The sequence below is a fragment of the Vicugna pacos genome, chromosome 21 (assembly GCF_048564905.1).
Source record: "Vicugna pacos chromosome 21, VicPac4, whole genome shotgun sequence".
Classification (NCBI taxonomy): Eukaryota; Metazoa; Chordata; class Mammalia; order Artiodactyla; family Camelidae; genus Vicugna; species Vicugna pacos.
Genome location: NC_133007.1, coordinates 16,319,493 through 16,339,274, shown reverse-complemented (window position 1 = coordinate 16,339,274; position 19,782 = coordinate 16,319,493). Strand labels below are relative to the sequence as shown.

The 19,782-nt window shown below is 35.1% G+C and overlaps 1 protein-coding gene across 5 annotated transcripts in view; it reads left to right on the top strand.

Moving 5' to 3' along the window:
* The window catches only part of DCAF6 (DDB1 and CUL4 associated factor 6), a 118,250-nt gene that overhangs the window by 95,150 nt on the left and 3,318 nt on the right, over positions 1-19,782 (top strand). For all 5 annotated transcript variants that reach the window (XM_031688731.2, XM_031688728.2, XM_031688730.2 and 2 more), the window contains 4 exons: positions 12,643-12,781; positions 13,891-14,047; positions 14,658-14,746; positions 16,640-16,745. In XM_031688731.2, the coding sequence (XP_031544591.1) occupies positions 12,643-12,781; positions 13,891-14,047; positions 14,658-14,746; positions 16,640-16,745 (491 nt within the window). The remainder of the gene's footprint in view (positions 1-12,642; positions 12,782-13,890; positions 14,048-14,657; positions 14,747-16,639; positions 16,746-19,782) is intronic.

Genomic DNA, 19,782 nt, shown 5'->3' with positions numbered 1-19,782 from the left:
GAGGCTATTATGTAGGCACTTACATAACCATTTAAAATGTAACTGTGTACAAATGTAAAAATTGTTCTTCACCAATGGGCCATTATAAAAATAGGCAGCTGGCCAGATTTGGCCCAAGAGCCATAGTTTGCTGATCCCTGCTTAACAGCAAATCAGTCTTATAGAGAGAAACCAAGCTACAGTCTATGGTAAAATGCCTCTACTCACAGATAACCAGAGTTTAAAACAATAAAATCTATAAATCACCACGTATTTGGTCCCCTTCAACTTTGTCTACAGCAGGAACACAAAACATTAGATGGAAACTAAATTGAGGAGAGAAAGAAACATACTTTCTAATATGGTATTAAAAAAACAATAAATAAAAGATGTATGTGTATCCCTTGGTGGTTTTATATACTGGATTTTGAAACATAAACAAGTGCCCTTGGGATGAAAGGAAAGTGGTCACGTTTTTCATTTCGATGGTCTTAATATAAACTGTTTTCACAGTGCCAAATCCATCTTACAGTGAACGGTATGGTGGCCTGGTGGATTGCTCCTCTTGCCAAACCCAAGAGGTTTTTTGCTCTTTAAAAAAAGGCAAGCATCTAAGTAAGCATCCTGAAGAAGTCCTCACATGATCTTGAATAGTTTTTATAGACTCAATTAAGATGTTCTAAAGATTTTTTTCTGTAAAGATTAAAATATTAACCCTGTATCATCTATTAATCACTTGTTAAAAGTATTTCTTGTTTGCATAGAAATTTGGTTTCCATTTACCTATTCTGGGCTCTGTGGAGCACGACCTTCACTTTTAAAGCCAAAATTCTTTGCGTACTGTAAATTTGCCACCATCTGTTTAGTCATCATTATAATCACTGTTTCAGCATTTCTAATGATTCAGGTTTATTCTTGATTAAAATTGCAGAGAAAAAAAGTAATCATAGAGAAAGAACTGAACTCCTAGGGAGTTAAAAGCTCTGCTGTTCTTTACTTTCCAGTTACACAGTCTTACAGTTAGGACAAGTGAGTCAGCTCAGGGCTTAATTATTTAGTTCCCAAAGAGCAGCTCAGCCCCCAGGAGCTAATGTCGGTGGTCCAGTGAATGGTATTGATAATATGAGTCTGCATTTCCCTACATTCTGTAACAGAGTTAGGCTCTAATCTGTTTAAAACATAAAAGGGATTAAGTGTACCATCTTCTCTCTAATCTGTCTTGAGTGAGTGTTTCTGTTTCCTTAATTTCCCCATACACATTTATTTGAATGACATATTGTCACATAATACCCTATATAACAAAGGGAAACAAAAGTTTTTTAAATTTAGATGATTGACGGTAAAAGTGGTGACCTTAATGCTTTAAATATTTGGTTCTTTGAAGTCTTTGTGAGTGACTTTAGTTGTTGTGTTCCCTTCACTAGATTTAATATCAGAGGAACAACAATAGGTGATAGAATAATGAGGTAATTCAGTATGTTCCTTCATTATTTTATTTTTGCCAGGTCCTCTCTTTCCACAGCTAACCACCTTTCCTATTAACCGTTAATACTTCTTTGAACTTACTGAACTCTTAAGTGCTAAGCATTATAAAGCGGGTTGCTTTTCACAAACTATATTTAGCTGCATGCACTGCATGGGAATAGAATGAAAAGAGATTTCCTGTGTGCAGACGTAATTGATGTTCACTTCACATGTGTCATATGATAAAGTAACTATAATCTGAAATGCTGTACTTTACGTATTAGTTAATTGCTTTGAATATTTTGTTGAAGAATGCAACTTCTGTTTTTTAAAACTTTATTGGGGATAACAGCAGCTTTTTTGTATTGTTCAAATATACTTTTCCTTGAGATCAGTAACAAAAAATGGACTTGTGTCTAATTCTGTGCATAGGTTTAAGATTCTGATTTTTGTTTTAAAGAAAGCAGTTTTCTCCTAAGTAGCTTAGTAATTTAAGAATATCACACATCAAATGATACATAACTATATAACTTTCAAACACTTCTGTAATTTGAAGACTAACAATGGAGTACATTTTAAAATGTAACTTTAAAGTGAATCTCAGTTTCATTAATTGACCCAAAACCTGGTTTACTGACAAAATCAGTCTTGTACCGAATTCTAGTGGCACATGTCGTTTATGTTTTCTAAAACAAAGTGGGATATGAAACATAATATAGAGCAACAATCAGAAGTGTAAAATTGGTGGAGTTACTGATGGGGAATACAGAAATGATGAAATAAGCCAGGAAATATTGTAGATGTATAGAAATCCCTGGTTAAGGCCCATTCTCATGAGGATTCCCATATAAAAGTCTGAAAATTGTTTTTGCTTTTGTGTTGGCATTTTTAGACGTTTTAACATTAAGGTGTATTTGAAGTAACTGTCTGCAAAGTAGTTTATTGCTAGTTATCGCTTAGTAGTTGAATGATAGTAACATGTAATTTGTTTCAAGGCTTTTTAATTTTCTGATCTATACCTTGTATCCCAAGCACCCAAAGCCAATTTCTGCTTGTACCGTGAAGACTGCAGCTTGAAAGTACCATGTTGCTCTCAATGAGTGACAGAAAAGCCAAAACATGGAAGTGACAGCACTCTGTGTTACGTCTGTTGCCAAGAATTGCTCATACTCTCTGCATCAGCCATATTTGGAGTGTCTTTATGCCTCTGTATCTTTACTTGCTCTGTGCCCTCTCACTGAAATGACTTCCTGTTACCATCACCATCACTGTCATTTTGGACACTTCATCTTTCAACATTCATCTTAGGCTGCTTTTTTTTTTTTTTTGATTTCCTGGCCTATACATTGCATAATCCCAAGTAGGACTGCACATTTCATCTGTGTGCCCTTATATACATCTGTTATACTACTTAAAACACTTAGTTGCATATGTGTATGTATGTAAGCACCTTTATGGCCAGCATAATACATCAATGTATACATAAATAAAAGTTGGCAAAGAAGACACCTTTTTATCAAAAACTCTAGTGAACTAAATTTTTGTTCATACTTCTTTAGATGATCTGGCCATTCTTTTCTTCCTCTGCTTCCTAAAATTTGAAATAAGTGAAAAACTATGAATTAAAACAGTTTTAGGAGTCTGACAACCTTCCCACACATTTGATAACTTGCTGGAAGGACTCACAGAACTTAAGAGTCACTTGTAATCATGGCTATAGTTTATTACAAGGGAAGAAGACACGTCAGACAGAGTCCGAAAGAATCTAGGCATAAGCTTCCAACATTCTCCCTTCCAGCACAGACCATACAATGTGCTCCTTCTTTCAGCAATAAAATGCAGTAACACTTATGTAGTGTTTCTGCCTTGAGAGCCTGCTTTAAGACTCAAAATCCAGCATTTTTATTGGAGGCGGGTCATATAGACACCCGCTGCACCCAACCACAACTTCCTGAATTCTAGACCCTGAAGGAAAGTAGGTGTTCACTGTAAATTGTATTATTTGTACAGACTGTCTGGACAAACAGGTATATCAGGGTTCAGCATTCCAGGCAGGCAGAACAATGTAAGAAACATTCCAAAAGTCAAGTTCACAGACACCAGCCAAGGGTCAGCCTTGGAACGGACCCTTCTAAAGATAGCAGCATCAGGCCTGCTACCCTTTACCTTTATTTACTAATACATTTGAGGCAAAGAATCCTGCCCTCCCCGCCACCACCACACACCCACAAAAGGAGTAGAAACAGCAAGATACTCTCTAGCAACCTATCCATCTCTCATTTCAGATACTTGTAAAGATACATGTTGAAATGACTGAAATTCCAACCCAGAGACCCTTCTTGCTAATAGATGATGTAGTAACATTACCATGGCTTTTACTACAAACAAGTGCTTTAAAGCACTTCTTAAAATATTATTTAAAAAAAAAACAGATAATATATATTTTCTAAATTCTTATTCATAGATTCATTTGGATAACAAACTTCTTTAAGTTGATAATTTAAAGGTAAATTTGAGCTTAACTCTGAATAATCACAAATTCTAAATTTGGAGATCGAATCAGTAAGGTTTGCTTTTCTGAAAACCACTAATTGAATGTAAGAAAAATATATACATAGTATAAATTTAAAATGTATGATTTTTGGACTTGGTATTCTGGTATTCAGAGCTAAAATGAACATGGTCAGTGAGGTATAAATAAATAGAATTTAACTTATTCTTTGATTTTAGTATCTCTTGCCTGGGGAATGTTTCTTTGACACTTATCCATAGCAACATTGGTGCCTGTAGCAAAGTTTTACAGCTATTCTGAAAATAGAGACATAGAAATGTAGTAATTATTGCAGAAACTCTCCTGTTGCAGGGGGTAGGGGAGGAGATGGGGGTTGAGAATAGCATCCTTAAATTTCTAAAAACATTATTTTGATCTTTGAATGAAAAAAATGAATCCCAAGTTTTGTAAAATAAATGCAAGCTCAACTTATTTTAAGATGGAAGAATTTAATTACGAAATCAGGAAGATGGAGATGACTGTTGCCCCAAGGTTTTCTGATCCTGTACAGTGACATCACAAAATCTGGGAAGTATACTGCATTGTCTGTGCCTCTTTTTGAAATCCATAAACCACATCTGTATAATAAAGCCTCAGAGAAAACTTACAGCAAGGAGGTATTTTTAGCTCTGTTTATTTTTTTTCCCACATTTATTTAAACACAAACCTATTTTGCGAAACACCTATGAAAATCCCACCATTTGGAAAATATTCTTCCGGATCACTCCAATTTACATTCTAAATTGTGTGTATGGGGTTCTTTAGGTACCTAGACCGGGAGACGCTTGGACTTCCTTTTAGCATTTCACTCCTGCGCAGTAAAGAATTTCTTTCTACAGGTTAATTCAAAATTCACCTGCTGTAATTCTAGCATAGTAATTCTTTATGTCCTATCCTTAGCATAGTATCCTTTTATATTAACCTCCTTTGGCTACTGAATTACCCTTTAAGTCATTTAATTCCAAGTTCAATAAATCAGTTCTCTCTTCATCTTTGATTAAGCCATTTTTTCTAAAAATTTCTTTTTTTCTCCTATTTTAATAATACCAATAGTATCAATTAATATGTACCACTCTAGCTATATGCAGTGGTGTTTTATAAAAGGATTTTTTTTACCATGTTGAAAACAATAGGCAAAGTAACTCACTTTATATTTTTAGTGCTGTTTAAGAATTTCTCCTTATATTTTAGCCTAGTGTACTAAATATGCCAATTTTGTGGGGTGTTTTTTTTTTTAAGGTAAGGGTTATAGACTTTCTGGTAGCCATAACTCTCTAATTTAAGCTTGGGGTCATCTTAAGAAATTTTGCTGACCATTTTATAAATAGAGTTTTTTAGAACATGCAGTATTTAAAATATAAAGACTCTCAGGGAAGAGGAAGGGATCAGAAATACCAAGTCAGGAATCTGTGAACCATGAGAAGTCAGCATTACCTGATGGAGTTTCCTGTAGATCATCATGAGGAGTCAAGAGGTAGTTCATCAGTCACGAGGGACTTTGTCAGTGATGGAAGGAGAAGAGTAGCTGGGTTAAGGTTATTACAGCAAAGAAGAGTGATGTGACGGGCAGTTAACAGAAGGACTTAATAGGAAGTGAGGCAGCTGGCTGAGAAATGTTGAGTGCAGTGAGAATTCAGGAGAGCTTCTACTGCATGGGTACAAAAATGGCCAAAGGGGAGCCCACTAGCATTTTATTAGTGCCTTCATCAAAAGGACAGCGGCCTTAATGGCTCAAAGGCAAAGAAGGTATCCCCACGCCACGGAGACTAGTTGCTGGCTCTGATACCCTCTGGTGATGTCTTCAGGGGAGCAGAGCATCACAAGGACATTCCCTTTCTTTTCATATACAAAAAGGAAAAGGGGACTATGGTCATGGGGACGCACAAGGGCAGGTGGCTTCATCAAACTCCTTTAAGGCCTTAAAGGCTATGTTGTCCAGTTTTCCCCATAAAATTGGGTCACGGTTGCTATTGTTAAGGAAACATGTATAAGTTTGGCCATAAGAGAAATTTGGAGTCCAGTTTCAGCAATAATCAACCAGCGCAAGAAAACTTTACAGTTGGTGCTTATACCTAGATCTAGACACTCTTTACTGCATGTGTCTGACCTTTGTTATTTTCCTTCTCTCTAAAGAACTTCTATTAACATTTCTTGCAACACAAGTCTCCTGACAACAAATACCCTCAATTTTCGTTAGAGAGTCTATTCCTCATTCACTTTAGAAGGCTAATTTCACAGGGTATAAAATTATAGGTTGGTGATTTTTCTTCTTTCAACATTTTAATTATTTCATTCTGTTCTCCTTTTGCTTCTTGGTTTCTGAGGAGAAGTTGGATGTGGTTCTTACCTTTATTCGTTTATAGATAAGATTTTTTTCCCTCTGGCTTCTTTCAGGATTTTTTCTTTCTCTTTGATTTTTGTATTTTGAAAATGGTATGTCAAGATGGAGCTCTTTTTTTGGCATTTATCCTGCATGGTGTTCTCTGAGCCTCCTGGATCTGTGGTTTGGTGTCTGACATTAATTGACATTAATTTGAGGAAATTCTTAGTCATTATTTTTTCAAATATTTCTTTTGTTCCTTTCTTTCTTCTCCCTTTGGTACTCCCATTATGCCTAGTTTGTGGTTAGCCTACAGCCCTTGGATGTTCTGTTTGTTCTTTTCAGTCTTTGCTTCTTTGCCTTTTGGTTTTAAAGGATTCTGTTGATACATCCTTTAGCTCAAAGATTGTTTTCTCAGCCGTGTCTAGTCTACCAATCAGCCCGTCAAAGGCATTCTTCATTTCTGTTACAGTATTTTTCATCTCTCTCATTTTTGTTTCTTTCTTAGGGTTTTCATCTCTCTGTTTACATCACCCATCTGTTCTTACATGCTATCTACTTTATCCGTTAGAGCCCTTAGCATATTAATCATAGTTGTTTTAAATTCCTCGTCTGATAATTTCAACATCCCTACTATATCTGTCTCTAAAAGCATCAAAAACAAGCGTTCTGTCTCTTCAGATTGTTTTTGCCTTTTGGTATGCCTTATAATTTCTTTTTTCTTAGCTGAATATGATGTACTAGGTGAAAGGAACTGCTGTAAACAGACCTTTAGTAACGTGGTGAGGTGTGGTGGGGAGGGGAAGCATTCTGTAGTCCTATGATTAGGTCTCGGTCTGTTAGTGAACCTATGTCTCTAGACTGTGAATTTTACAAGTGTTTGTCAGGGTTTTTCCTCTCCCCTTAGGTGGAACAGGATAGTTAGAGTGGACTGGAGTTGAGCATTTCACTTTCCAGGTTAGTTAGGCTCTGAATACCCCAGCAAGTTAGGCTCTGGTTTCCCGTGAGGGCAGACCTTGTTAAGGACAGAGTACTCTGACATATTTCAAAATTGTTCCCTTTCCCCGCTGGAAACCTGAGGGGATTTTTCTTCAGTATTTACTGTGGCATCTGGTTTGGCTCCTAGAAGTAAATCTCAAAATACTGTAGGGGACCCCCTACGACTGGGTGCCCCTGGAGTTTTTAACTTTCAGAGGTACCTGCAGTGAGCCTCCAGCTGTTTGTCAGTCACAGTTCAGCTACCCCAAGACTCTAGTAAGCATGACTCCCCGTTGCCTAGTTGTCTCTCTAATCTTGGGGACAGTGGTTTGCCTGTGTCCTCTCCTCTCTTAGGGATCCAAGAAGAGTTGTTTTTTCAGTCCGTTCGGTAGTTCCAAGTGGGAACTTCCAAGCTCCTTGCATGTGGAACCAGATTTACGCTTTTTATATTCATTCTTGAGATAAACCTAACTTGGTCGTGATATATTATCTTTTGGATATGTTGTTGGATTTATTTTGTTTATATTTTGTGAAGGACTTTTGCATCTATATTCTGAATGAATTTCCTTTCCTTTGGTCTCATGACCCTTTTTTTTTTTTTTGGTAAAAAGATACATTAGCCTCAGAGAATGAATAGAAAAATGTTTCCTCTTTTTCTTTTCTCTGGCAGAGTTTGAATGATCCTTTCTCTGAAAAGTAAACTACTTAATAAAACCATCTGGAGCTGGTATTTTCTTTGGGCTATAGTTTTTCAGTATTATTTCAGTTCTTTAACACCTATAGGACTATTTGAACTACCTCTTCTTTAGTCAGTTTTAAGTGATTTTTTTCAACTTGTCAGTTCATATAAATTTTCAAGTTTATTATAATATTTTTGTTGTCTTTTAAATTCCTGCTGTCTTTAGTCATAGCCACCTTTTTATTCATAGCATTATTTTGAACCCCCTTAATTTTTTTCTCCATAATCATGGCAGAATTCTATATTCTTTTATGTTATTCTTTTCGAAGAAACAACTTTTGTCTTTGTTGATTCTCTCACATTGTTAACCTCTTTGTTTTTTATTTCTGCTCTTTTCTCTTTTCATTATTTCCTTCTGTATTATTTGAGATTCTCTTGTGGTTCTCTTTCTAACTTCTTTAGTTGTATATATTCAGTCTTTTTTCATTACTATCTAAATTGTGGTCAGAGAACATGGTTGGTTTAGAGTGACACTTTGAAATTTGTAGAAACTGGCTTTGTAGTCTTCTACGTGATAAACTTATAAGTATATCATGTGTGCTTGAAAAGTTTATTACCCTAATTTTTAATGTAGCATTTTATATGTGACTGTTAGATCAAGACTGTTAATTGTGTTGTTCACATTCTGTGTTTTCTGTTTATTTGCCAGCTTGACTTACAAAATAATGAGAGAGCTATATTGAAATTATTATTTTAATGGTGTATTTGTCTAATTCTCGTAGTTCTTTCATTTTCCTTTTTAATGCATTTTGAGGCTTTTTATTGGATGCATGTATGTTAAATTGTTATATCTTGCTGGTAAACTGAACTTATTACATATGTAGTAATCTTTTCTACCTTTAATGTTATTTTTTATCTTAGTCTATCTTGTCTGATATTACTGTACGTATGCCACCTTTCATTTGATTAGTGTTTGCGCAGTATACTTTTATTCGAAAACTTTCCTTGTCCTCATACTTTAGATGTATCTTAGACAATTTCTTTTTTCTTCATTGGTGAACTTAGTCTATTTAAATTTATTATTATCATGGTTATTTTTGGATTGGTTTCCAACTTTTTACTCCTAATTATCCAGTTTTACCTATCCTCTAAACTTAACTGTCATTTTTAGGATTAAATTGTTTATCTTTTAAAAAATTTTTTTGCTTTTTTCTTTATTTCTTCTTCGCATTGGGTTGGAATGTATACTGTTTTCTACTATCATTTTATTGTTTACTTCTGAAATTTTTCATGTTTATTTAACTTTATAATGTCTTCTATGATTTTTAAATTGTATGCCAAGTTAGTATAAGCTATAATAAAATAATTAATAACTAATATTCTCAAAAACAACTTTGCAAATAGTAGGCTTTTAATAAATGTTTGTTGATTGGTGTTCTTCATATGTATGTGTCATTTTAATTTTAATTTGATTAAATTTGCAAAGTAATAAGCTACAAATTTATTATTTTCAATGTTCTATATTCTTTTGGTATTTCTTATGACATATCCTCTAGGAAAGTTCTTTCTGTGTTTACTCATTTCTTTAGAACTGTTCACTGAGTTGGACATTACCTGTTTATAAGTATGGCATCTACTGTCATTTTTTATCATTTGTGTACTTGAAGCTTTTCCTCTGCGTTAGATAATTTTTTTTACAGACGGTTAGTGGTAGGTGCTCTGATCTTTGCTGTAAGCTGTACAATACTCACTGCATAACTTGAGATCTAGGTTTGAAAATTATTCTTTATTAAGATGGTTGAACTGAACATTAAGCAGTAAATTAGACCATATTCTAGGGCAAACTTTTAAGTGAAATGAACCCTTATGATTTGCTGCCATCCTCACTAATTCTTAATTATTATCACCTTATTACTCAGCTTGAATTTTGCCTGCACATCTTGTTTTAAATGATTTGAGCTTCCGTCCAGTTCTTAATTTGTCGTATAGTTTCTTCTCCCCTTTATAGGTCCTAAGGCCTTCCACAAGGTTACTTCTGTTCCCTCTACTACCTGATACTCTACTTTTTTAGCAAGAGTTTTTTTTGTTATTGGCGTCTTGTTAACCACATATGTTTAACTGATTGAGTGTTCTTTTCTCTTTTCTTCCAGTTTAGAAAATAAAGCTCCAACCATATTAATTGTTTCTTTTGAGAGCACTAGGACTCTCAACCATTATCACTTCTCAATCAGAAAAAGATAGTAAGAGTAAACTAACATGTCAGCTTTCTGTCTGGAGGTTTCTAACAAAATCTAACTTAAAATTTTATATGTAGACCCTCTTTTTAAGGTATACATAGCACAGGATAAAGTTTTAAAACTTTTTAAATAAGCTTATAGAATTTATGACATACCATTTTATGAAAAAGAAAATACCTTTTTTAGTGTGGCCATTTTGATAATGTTGATTCTTCCAGTCGAAGAGCACAAGATATCTTCCCATTTCTTTGTATCATCTTCAGTTTCCTTCATCAATGTTTTATAGTTTTCAGAGAAAAAAGTATCTTTTTATTATAAAAGTAAGACTACATAATTGTTACATAATTTTAAAAAATGTTATTAACAATTTGGTGTCTGGTTTTCTAGAGTCTTTCTGTACATATATATTATTTTCCCCTGTGAATTATTTTTTAACATATGTTTTAGATTCAGTAGTATGATGCTGACATTTTTCATGTTCTTGCTTATGGATTTCTTAACCTTTTTAATGGTAGTTTAAGTATTCCAATGTATGGATGTACCATAATTTACTTAACCTACCCTTTTTTTATGTGAGCATTTCAGTTCTTCCCAGTGTTTCTCAAAGTACTGCAGTGAATGTGTGTGTATGTGTGTGTATATACACACATATGTATATATTTGCATATTTGTTTTTCTATAGCATATAGTTTTTAAAGGTAAAATTGCATCAAAGCAAATACATATTTAAAGTTTTAGTAGATATTTAATTTCTCCTCAAAAATATACTGTACTGGAACACTAATACATTGCTAATAGGACTATAAATTGCTGTAATCACTTTGGAAAATTATTTGGGAGTATCTGTGAAAGTGGACCATACACACAGACTGTGGTCCAGCAATTCCACTCCTGAATTTATACCCAACAGAAATATGAACATACGTTTGCCAAAGCACTAGTTCAGTGATCAAAATCTGTAAACAACCCAATGTCCACCAATAGTTGAATGGATAAATAAATTACAATGTATTTGTACAAAGTAAAACTCTGTAGCAAGAGGATGAAGGTACTACAGCTACGTTAAACAACATGGATGGATCTTACAAACACTAGTTGAACTAAAGAAGCTAAACAAAATATTTACCATATGATTCCAATTAATTAATGTTTACAAACAGGCAAAGTTAATCCATGTTAGAAGTCAGAATGGTGGTTTCCTGTAAGGGGAGTGTAATGGTGGAAAGGCAGCACTGAGAGACTTCTGGAATTCTTTTCATGCTCTGCTTCTCAATACTGGTGTTAGTTACGTGGGCCTGTTTTGTTTGTGAAAATGCCTTAAGTTACACATTTATGATTTAATACTTTCCTGGATAGATGTTCTACTTTAATGAGACGTTAACAACAAGAGAGTGCACTTTTTTATATATAAAACCACTTTCCAACTCCTACCAGTAGTGCCCGTTTTCCTGTACTCTGGCCACTCTGATAGACATACAAATTTTTTTTTAATCTTAAAGACATACCAAGAGATCTGTTTATTTTTATTTTATTAGTGAGGCCGAGCATCTTTTTGTATATTTATTAACTGTTTCTTCTGTAATTTCCCTGTTCATGTCTTTTACCTGTTTTTCTATTATAGTGTTGATTTTTCATACTGACTTTTACATATTATATATATTTTAGATTTTTTGGTCTATTATATATCAAAATATGATATTTTAAATAACAAATTCAACCTAAAAACTTAAGTGGCAAGGAAAGTGTCTTCTAATAATTTAATCAGTCTTAAAAAGAGTCTGTTGTTCATCAGTCTCCAGCTTCGTGACCAACTTAGTTCTTAGCGTAGTAAGGTCTGCCTCATTAGCTTCAAATTTGTACTGTAATACGGAGTTCATACAGAATAGCTTCTATTTGAAGAGCCTTGCTTTTATTCATTTATATTCTTTTTCTTGACTAGTCTGTTCTTTGTTGAAAGCATCTTTAAACAAAATCTCAGAACTTAAATTTATCCACTGCAATTATAGTTACCCTGTTTCTTTTGGTTTCTCTTTATGCCTTTACATTTCCTAATACGGAGAGGAAAATAGTTGAACAGGATTTGTTTTATTTGTAGTAAACTGCATATTAATTGTGTCTGTATTATGTTGTTATAAAACAGCCCTTTAAAAACCAGTGTGCCGCATGCTGTTTCCTTTACTCTCTCAACCAGTACCAGATTTCTCAGTGATCTCTCAACTAAAACATTTTGTTTTAGTAACTCAACTAGTCTGATGTAGTCTCACTGTTATGTCTGCCTCTTTTGATGCTTTTGGATGGGGATGCCTTACTGAGATAATGTTTAGTATAAGTATTTTCTAGACTTTACTGTATTTTAATGTTGCTCATGTTCATTCTGTAGTGGCCTGTGAATGTTTATTTATTTTTGTTTTTTCTTTTAATATGTAATTCATAGACGCTCTGCTGTTGCCCGCATTCAGGAGTTCTTCAGGCGGAGAAAAGAAAGGAAAGAAATGGAAGAATTGGATACTTTGAACATTAGAAGGCCACTAGTAAAGATGGTTTATAAGGGCCATCGCAACTCCAGGACAATGGTACCAGATGCTCATGGCATTTTGGGGAAGAATTGCTATTTCATAATACGAATTTTTTTTTCCATAATGATTATTTTCATACCTGCTAGTGTGAATCTAATACAACATTACTGCACCTTCACCATGATTTCTTACCCAAACATAGTTCTTTTAGTCCTATAATATATTGTGAAAGACCATTTTTGTTTTTACAAGAAATCTCTACTCTGAGGAAATACTGTAGAATTTTAAAACTTTTAGCTTGTGCAAGTAGCCCTTGCTTCTTTTTTGCTCTCACATTTGTCTACTTTCCTAGTAATTTTTTTTAGCTCATATTAGTACCCTTTTTTGGTTTGGGAGGGAAGGATTTTGATAAATGAAATCCAGGTTCATTGCAGAATATAGTCAGATTTCTTTGTTCATAATTCTTTTTTTAAGATTGACAAGTAAAGATTTATTTTAGTCACTTTGTCTCTCTGCACTTTAATTTCCTCATCTATGAAATAAGAATAGACCAGATGATCTCTAATGTCCAATTTTTATAATCCAGAAGTCTACACACCCAAGGCGATAGTAATTATTTACTAAGACGATCTTGTGAGATGATTAATAGAACTGTTACTCTGAATCATTCATATCTAGAAAATGTTGTTCTTATATATTTACTGAAGTATCAGTTTTAATCTGTTTTCTTTAGAGTTGAGATTTTAAAAAGTACCTGCGGGGTGGGGAAATAATTAGCTCTCTCTCTATGGATACTATTGGCAGTAACAATTCCAATCATTTTGGAAAGAATACTCATTAATAGAAGTAATCAACTTACATTTCTTGTACTTTGCTGATTAAAATTTTGGATGAAAATAATTAGTGGTAGGAGTAAAAAAAAAATAGAAGATAACTAAGTATAACAGTAGTTCCAAGTACCAGCAAGCTGGCTCCTCCTCTCTTTTGTTTTGCCAAAGATGTGCCATTCCACAGTGGATCCCATGTGCTTCTCCCAGGAACGGTTCAGTCTAGCAAGTCATACGCATTTCTAAGCCAACTGATTTTTTTAAACTTGAGAATACAATAAATCTTTTAAAATAACTTCTATTTGAAGTCTCTTATAATTTCCTCTTTTAAACCCTTAGATAAAAGAAGCCAATTTCTGGGGTGCTAATTTTGTAATGAGTGGTTCTGACTGTGGCCACATCTTCATCTGGGATCGTCACACTGCTGAGCATTTAATGCTTCTGGAAGCTGATAATCATGTGGTAAACTGCCTGCAGCCACATCCGTTTGACCCAAGTAAGATGACCTTCTGTAAGGCACGGGCCAGGAATCACTACTTTGGTTAATCAGCTTCAACTTTTTTCTAGTTGTTAATATAAGAATAATCTAAGTTATCCTAGCAGGTAGGCACTAGGGTCAAGTATTGCTCTCCTTGGGTTTAAAACAAAAAAACACATATAACCAGCTTTTGGCAGAAAATATGGGGAAATAGGTTAAAGAGTTTATTCTTCTAATAGTTCTTCTGAGTTTTATCAGCTGCAAGAGTTTTGGCAGGTGGAACCGCCAAGCCTTTTAGTCTTCACATATCAGAATTAATTTACCAGAACAAAGGAGCATTGGCTTGTTCTTGCCTTTCATTTGAAATTGCTCATGTTTCTCATCAAAGAGCAATATAAGAAGGAAATTCAAGTGATTTCAGTATGGTCTTAAAATTATGTTCTAGGGTAACTTTCATGGAGTCTTCAAAATAATATTCTCAGTTAACAATTAAATGTAGCAGTACAATTTCCTTTCCAGGTCAGTTTTGCTGTACATATATACATGCATGCATACATTACATTATACACTGACATGAATGAATGACATGTGTCTAAGCTTTATATTAATATGGACATTTTATTTCTAGTTCTAGCCTCATCTGGCATAGATTATGACATAAAGATCTGGTCACCACTAGAAGAGTCAAGGATTTTTAACCGAAAACTTGCTGATGAAGTAAGATTTTTATTATGCTTATTATAGATCATATTTCACTTTGTTTCTAAAATACTGTCTTAAGAATCAAAGCAGCTCAATTCATTATTAGTTGGTAACGTAAAACAAGTCAGTGCATTTAATGAAGTCAAATTTTAAGAAAAAGAAAAATTAAGAAAAAAATGCCTATAATATTAGAGAGGTAAAAATAGAAGTATGATTTTGATGATTAGAATATTGATTATTGGTAATAACGGGTTGTATATTGTAGTTTAAGAAAAATAGGTTGACTATGTGTGCTTCTTGCAATGAAGAATCATTTTAAAAAGCCTCTGTCCTTTAAGGAAATAGTTTTACTATAGCTGTTCTCCATATCATAGCCAGATTGGTAGTGGAATAAATGATTGCAGAATCTTTTCCTTTATGATTATATCTTAAGATTTCCTCAGCTTCTTGTTAAATTAGTAGTTTTCAAACTGAGTCCTCTGAAGCTCTAGGTTTCCTATAAGATTGGGAGTGGGAAGATGGATGATATGACCATTAAACTCTGGGCATTTCCTCACCAACTTCAACCAGGGTTTTCATTTGTGGGTTTCCATGTAAGATTTCTTATGAAAATAAGGGTCCTTTGCATTAATCAGCTATTAACCAATTATTGAGCTTTTGTGAGGAGCTCAGTGCAACTTGGGTTGATGCTACACCCTCTTAAAACAGTAAATAGGGATTCATTGCTAAAAATACTAGTGAGTTGGGAAACTGGTCCTCTATACCAAGGTTGACAGGTCACAGCACTATTCCCACATATACTTCCACTCATTTAATAGGCATTTATAAAACACTTGGTGTATGTCAGGCACAGTGCTGAATTTAAAAAGACAAACCTTCAGAACTTAAAGACTAATGGGGAAAATTGACATAAAAACAACTGGAATATAGTGTGGTCAGTGTCAGAGATGTACAGGTAGCATTTTGGAAGCCTGTAGAAGGGAGCAGCTGTGCCTGCAAATGGAGTAGATGGGATGGGAAAGCCTTCACAGAGGAAATGAGAATTTTGCCAGACAGACAAGGAGCAAAGGAACATTTGAGACAGAAGGATCAGCATGTCCAAGCTCCCTAAAGGTAAATGAACCATCAGTGGGCTGAAACCTAGAGGACACACAAGAAAGTAGCTCAGTTGGACTAAAAAGCTAGGTTGGGGCAAGAGGGTAAAGGGCCCTGGGGGGCACCGTAATGAGTTGAAAATGTAGTATCATTAATCCGATCAGCATCTTTCTCTTCTTCTCATGTTTTCCTTTCTTCCTTCCTTTTTTTTTCCTTTGCTATGGTCTTTGCTTTTCCTCTTTCTTTTTTCCTTTGCCCATGATTATACATTAGATAATCCCTAGGTGTTCATGGGTGTTCGTTTAGTCCTATTGTTGGTACTTAAGACATAGTTCACTGGTAACTCTTGTCCAAAGGTTTATTTTTCAGGATTACTTTGCTTCAGTCAAGGGAACGTTTTCTTGAGGGATCCAAGTGACCCAGGGATGGTAACTTAACAGTACTCTGTCACTGAAAATATCAGTTCTGCTAGAGGGAAGAATAAGTGGACACAAAGGGGACTGCTCTGGGAAACACATCACAAGTAAAATTAAACCAAAATCCGGAATGTTTAGAGCAGCGTCGAAGTTTGACCTTGTCTTTCTGCCAGTTGAAAGAGTAGTGTTCTTTGATAGATCTTACTCTGTCAAATGCAAGTTAAAGTAATTATTTGGCATCGAGCAGCCTTAAGGTGGAATTATAGACAAATATAAATATATATGAAGAATGAAGTAATTCCTCCTAGAACCTGCTGATTTTTTACTGTTCTAATCTTTAAGGAAAAGGTACAGTTATTCTATGATCTTTGACTTGGTTATTTAACTTGCCTTGTAGGTTATCACTCGAAATGAGCTCATGCTGGAAGAGACTAGAAATACGATTACAGTTCCAGCCTCTTTCATGCTGAGGATGTTGGCTTCACTGAATCATATCCGAGCTGGTAAGAACTGTCAGTGTACTAGCAAAATCATTAATATATTTGAAAAACATTGTTGTTTAAGATCTGCTTTAAAGAAATCTATAATAATTTCCTTAAATCACAAATGAAGGCAGCGTAACTTCTGAAATGGGAGTACTGTGAACTCTTGATCTTAGTAATTTGTATCCCCAAGAGCCAAATTTACTGAAAAGTGTCAAAATGAAAAGATGAAGTCCGTTGAAAACTTCTATCAGCTGTGCTTTTCTTCTCAGAGTGGAAGATCATACGATAAACCTTAAGATATGTTATAATAAGTACCCTTTAATGGTAGGTTTGTTCAAAATCATTCACAGTCCAGACAAAAGTAAATGTCATGTGCTACTGCAAAGGTTGAAACCAGTACCTCGGTATGTTTTTTTCAGTTTTTTTGTTTTAGACAATAAACTATGTGGTTCAGTGCCACAGACAAAATGCACATATTGCAATTAATATTCAGGAAGGAGTGGAATAACCTGTGTTCATAACAATAGAAAATATCCAGTATCCATTACAGATAAAATGCTTATCCTGCTTCACTGATAACCACACATTCCTTCATATGTTGGGTATTTAATAATAATAACCACCACCATTTATAGAGCACCTATGATGTATCAGACAGTATACCAGTCATCTCACAGATTTATCCTCACTTAGCTCCAACCCTTTACAAAGTAGATTATTTGTAGTAACTTACCCCGGGTCACACAACCGATAAGTGATAAAGCTTGAAATTTGAAACTAGCTTCCAAGCTCTTACTCCCCTTTGACCTACAGACGTCATTGCAGGAATACATTCAAGTCATGAATAAAGCATGCAGTCCTCTGACCCTCTCTTGAATTGAGTGGGTACATCAAACTCTTCCCACCTCAGAATCTTTATAATCGCACTGTCCCCTCCCATCCTCAGTCCGTCAGGGTAACTTCTGCTGATCCTTCAGGTCTGTGTAAGTGGGGGTTACTCATCACTTCCTCAGAGAGTGGGGAAGGGAGAGGTGAGGATTCCAGGCAGAGTAAAGATACGCAGCATTTTTCAAAGTCCTAAAGGAGAGAGACTGTGTAGTACATCTGAAGAACTGAAAGAAGCCCCTTCTGTCTGTTATTAAAAGTTACAGAGAAACTAGCCCTCAAACTGTAAATGTTAACAGTTACAAAAAAGAGTGAAAATTTCAGATGGTCAAAGCAAAACAAAAAATAAACTTAAAACATAAAAAGGAAAATGTTAGTAATCCAACGAAATATTTTTGCAGAACTTCTTTGAGATGTTATTAATCAGTAACATCTTTGGATCTATTTTCTTCAATAACAGACAGTAACCCTTAAAATTAATCGATTTGGATTTCAGATTTGAGGAGGCAGCATTATATAGAACAAGAAAAACAATTTGCTGTTTATGACAACTAAAATTTGCTTGTTCTTATGATGAGTTCATCGATTGAATGGCTCTTCCTGAGTTTCCTGTAGGAAACGAATTCTTTTATTTCTGCAAGAATCTGTTTTAAACAGGTGCTAATGTGGCAGTGGTTTGTTAGCTAATAGTTGTGATCATCCTTCTTTGATTTTAGAATTAGATAGATGTTTTATAATATAAAGATTCTCTTCTAATTTTTTTTTTTTTTGGCCAGCCATCAAAAGGAGACAATTTCTAGTTGCTTTATCAACTTAACTCACCCTCTGGCTTTTCTAATGTAAAAAAGACTAGATAGAAAAGGGTATCCAAGGATTTGTATTTCTGCTGCTTTTATCCTTAAGATACCTAGTTATCTGATGGGTCAATCAACTCTTTCCTCTCCTTCCCTTCATTGTCCTGTACTCCAAGTACAATAGTGTATGCATATTCAAGGAGAATTACTTTGGTCCCAAGAAGCACAAGCTAGCCACAAAATACTTCAGCCTTTTCATTCTAGGGAAGTCCAGCAAATAGATATGAGACAGCTCCTTCCTTCTAAAGCTGTGATTTTTAATGAGAGGTGCACTTCACATCCCCTTTTTAAAACTCCAAATACCTGGTTCCTATCCATTAAAGATTCTGATTCATTTTATCTGAATGGGGCTTAAGCCTCTGCATTTTAAAAAAGCAATGAAAATTATTCTTGTGAATGCAGTGCTAAAGACTTTTAGTCTAGGCAACTTCTTGAGGTATGAAGGCAGTTCTGAGATCCCTGGAAGCCTTGATAGGCTTTGGCGAGGTGGTGTCTTGGTGTGTGAACCATTCTAAACTCTGTAGAATATGTTAGGATCTGATCAGTTTACTCCTCTCCTTAAAATTCCCCTGTGCCTCCCCATGTTCTTGGGACAGAGTCCCAATGTGTTAACATGATTTATGAAACCCTGAAGCACCCCTTCGTACCCCTGGCCCTTGGCACATGGGGGGATCTAGACAGCCATAGTGTTCTCCGTGGATCTGGGGAGCCTCACATCATAGTGATGAGCTCACAGTCACTTACCAGGTCATGGCACACTGACTCCATCAGTAAATTATGGCAGTTTTACTCCAGAATATAATCCATATCCATCCATTCTTGGTCTCCCTGCTTCCACTCTTGCCTGCATACAGTTTGACTTCCACATAGTAGGGGGAGGGATCTTTTTAAAACATGGGCCAGCAAACTTTTTCTTTAAATGGCCAGATAGTAAACAGGCTTTGTGGGCCACGTGGTTTCTGTTGCAGCTACTCATCTTGGACATTGTTGTGCAAAAGCAGCCATAGATAATGTGCAGATGAAGGGGCGTAGTTCTGTTCTAATAAAACTTTATTTACAGAAATAGGCTGTGGGTGGATTTGACCTTGAGCCACAGTTGGCTGACTCCTTTTTAAAGACATAAATGAGGGAGGGGTCTGCCATGTGGTGCGGGGAGCTGTGTTTGGTTCCTTGTGGTAACCTGTAGTGGAGGGCAGTCTGAAGGAGAATGTACGTGTGTATGTAACTGGATCGCTTTGCTGTTCACCTGAAACTAGAACAACATTGAATCAACTATACTTCTATAAAAATAAATTTTTAAAAAAGAAATCTGAAAT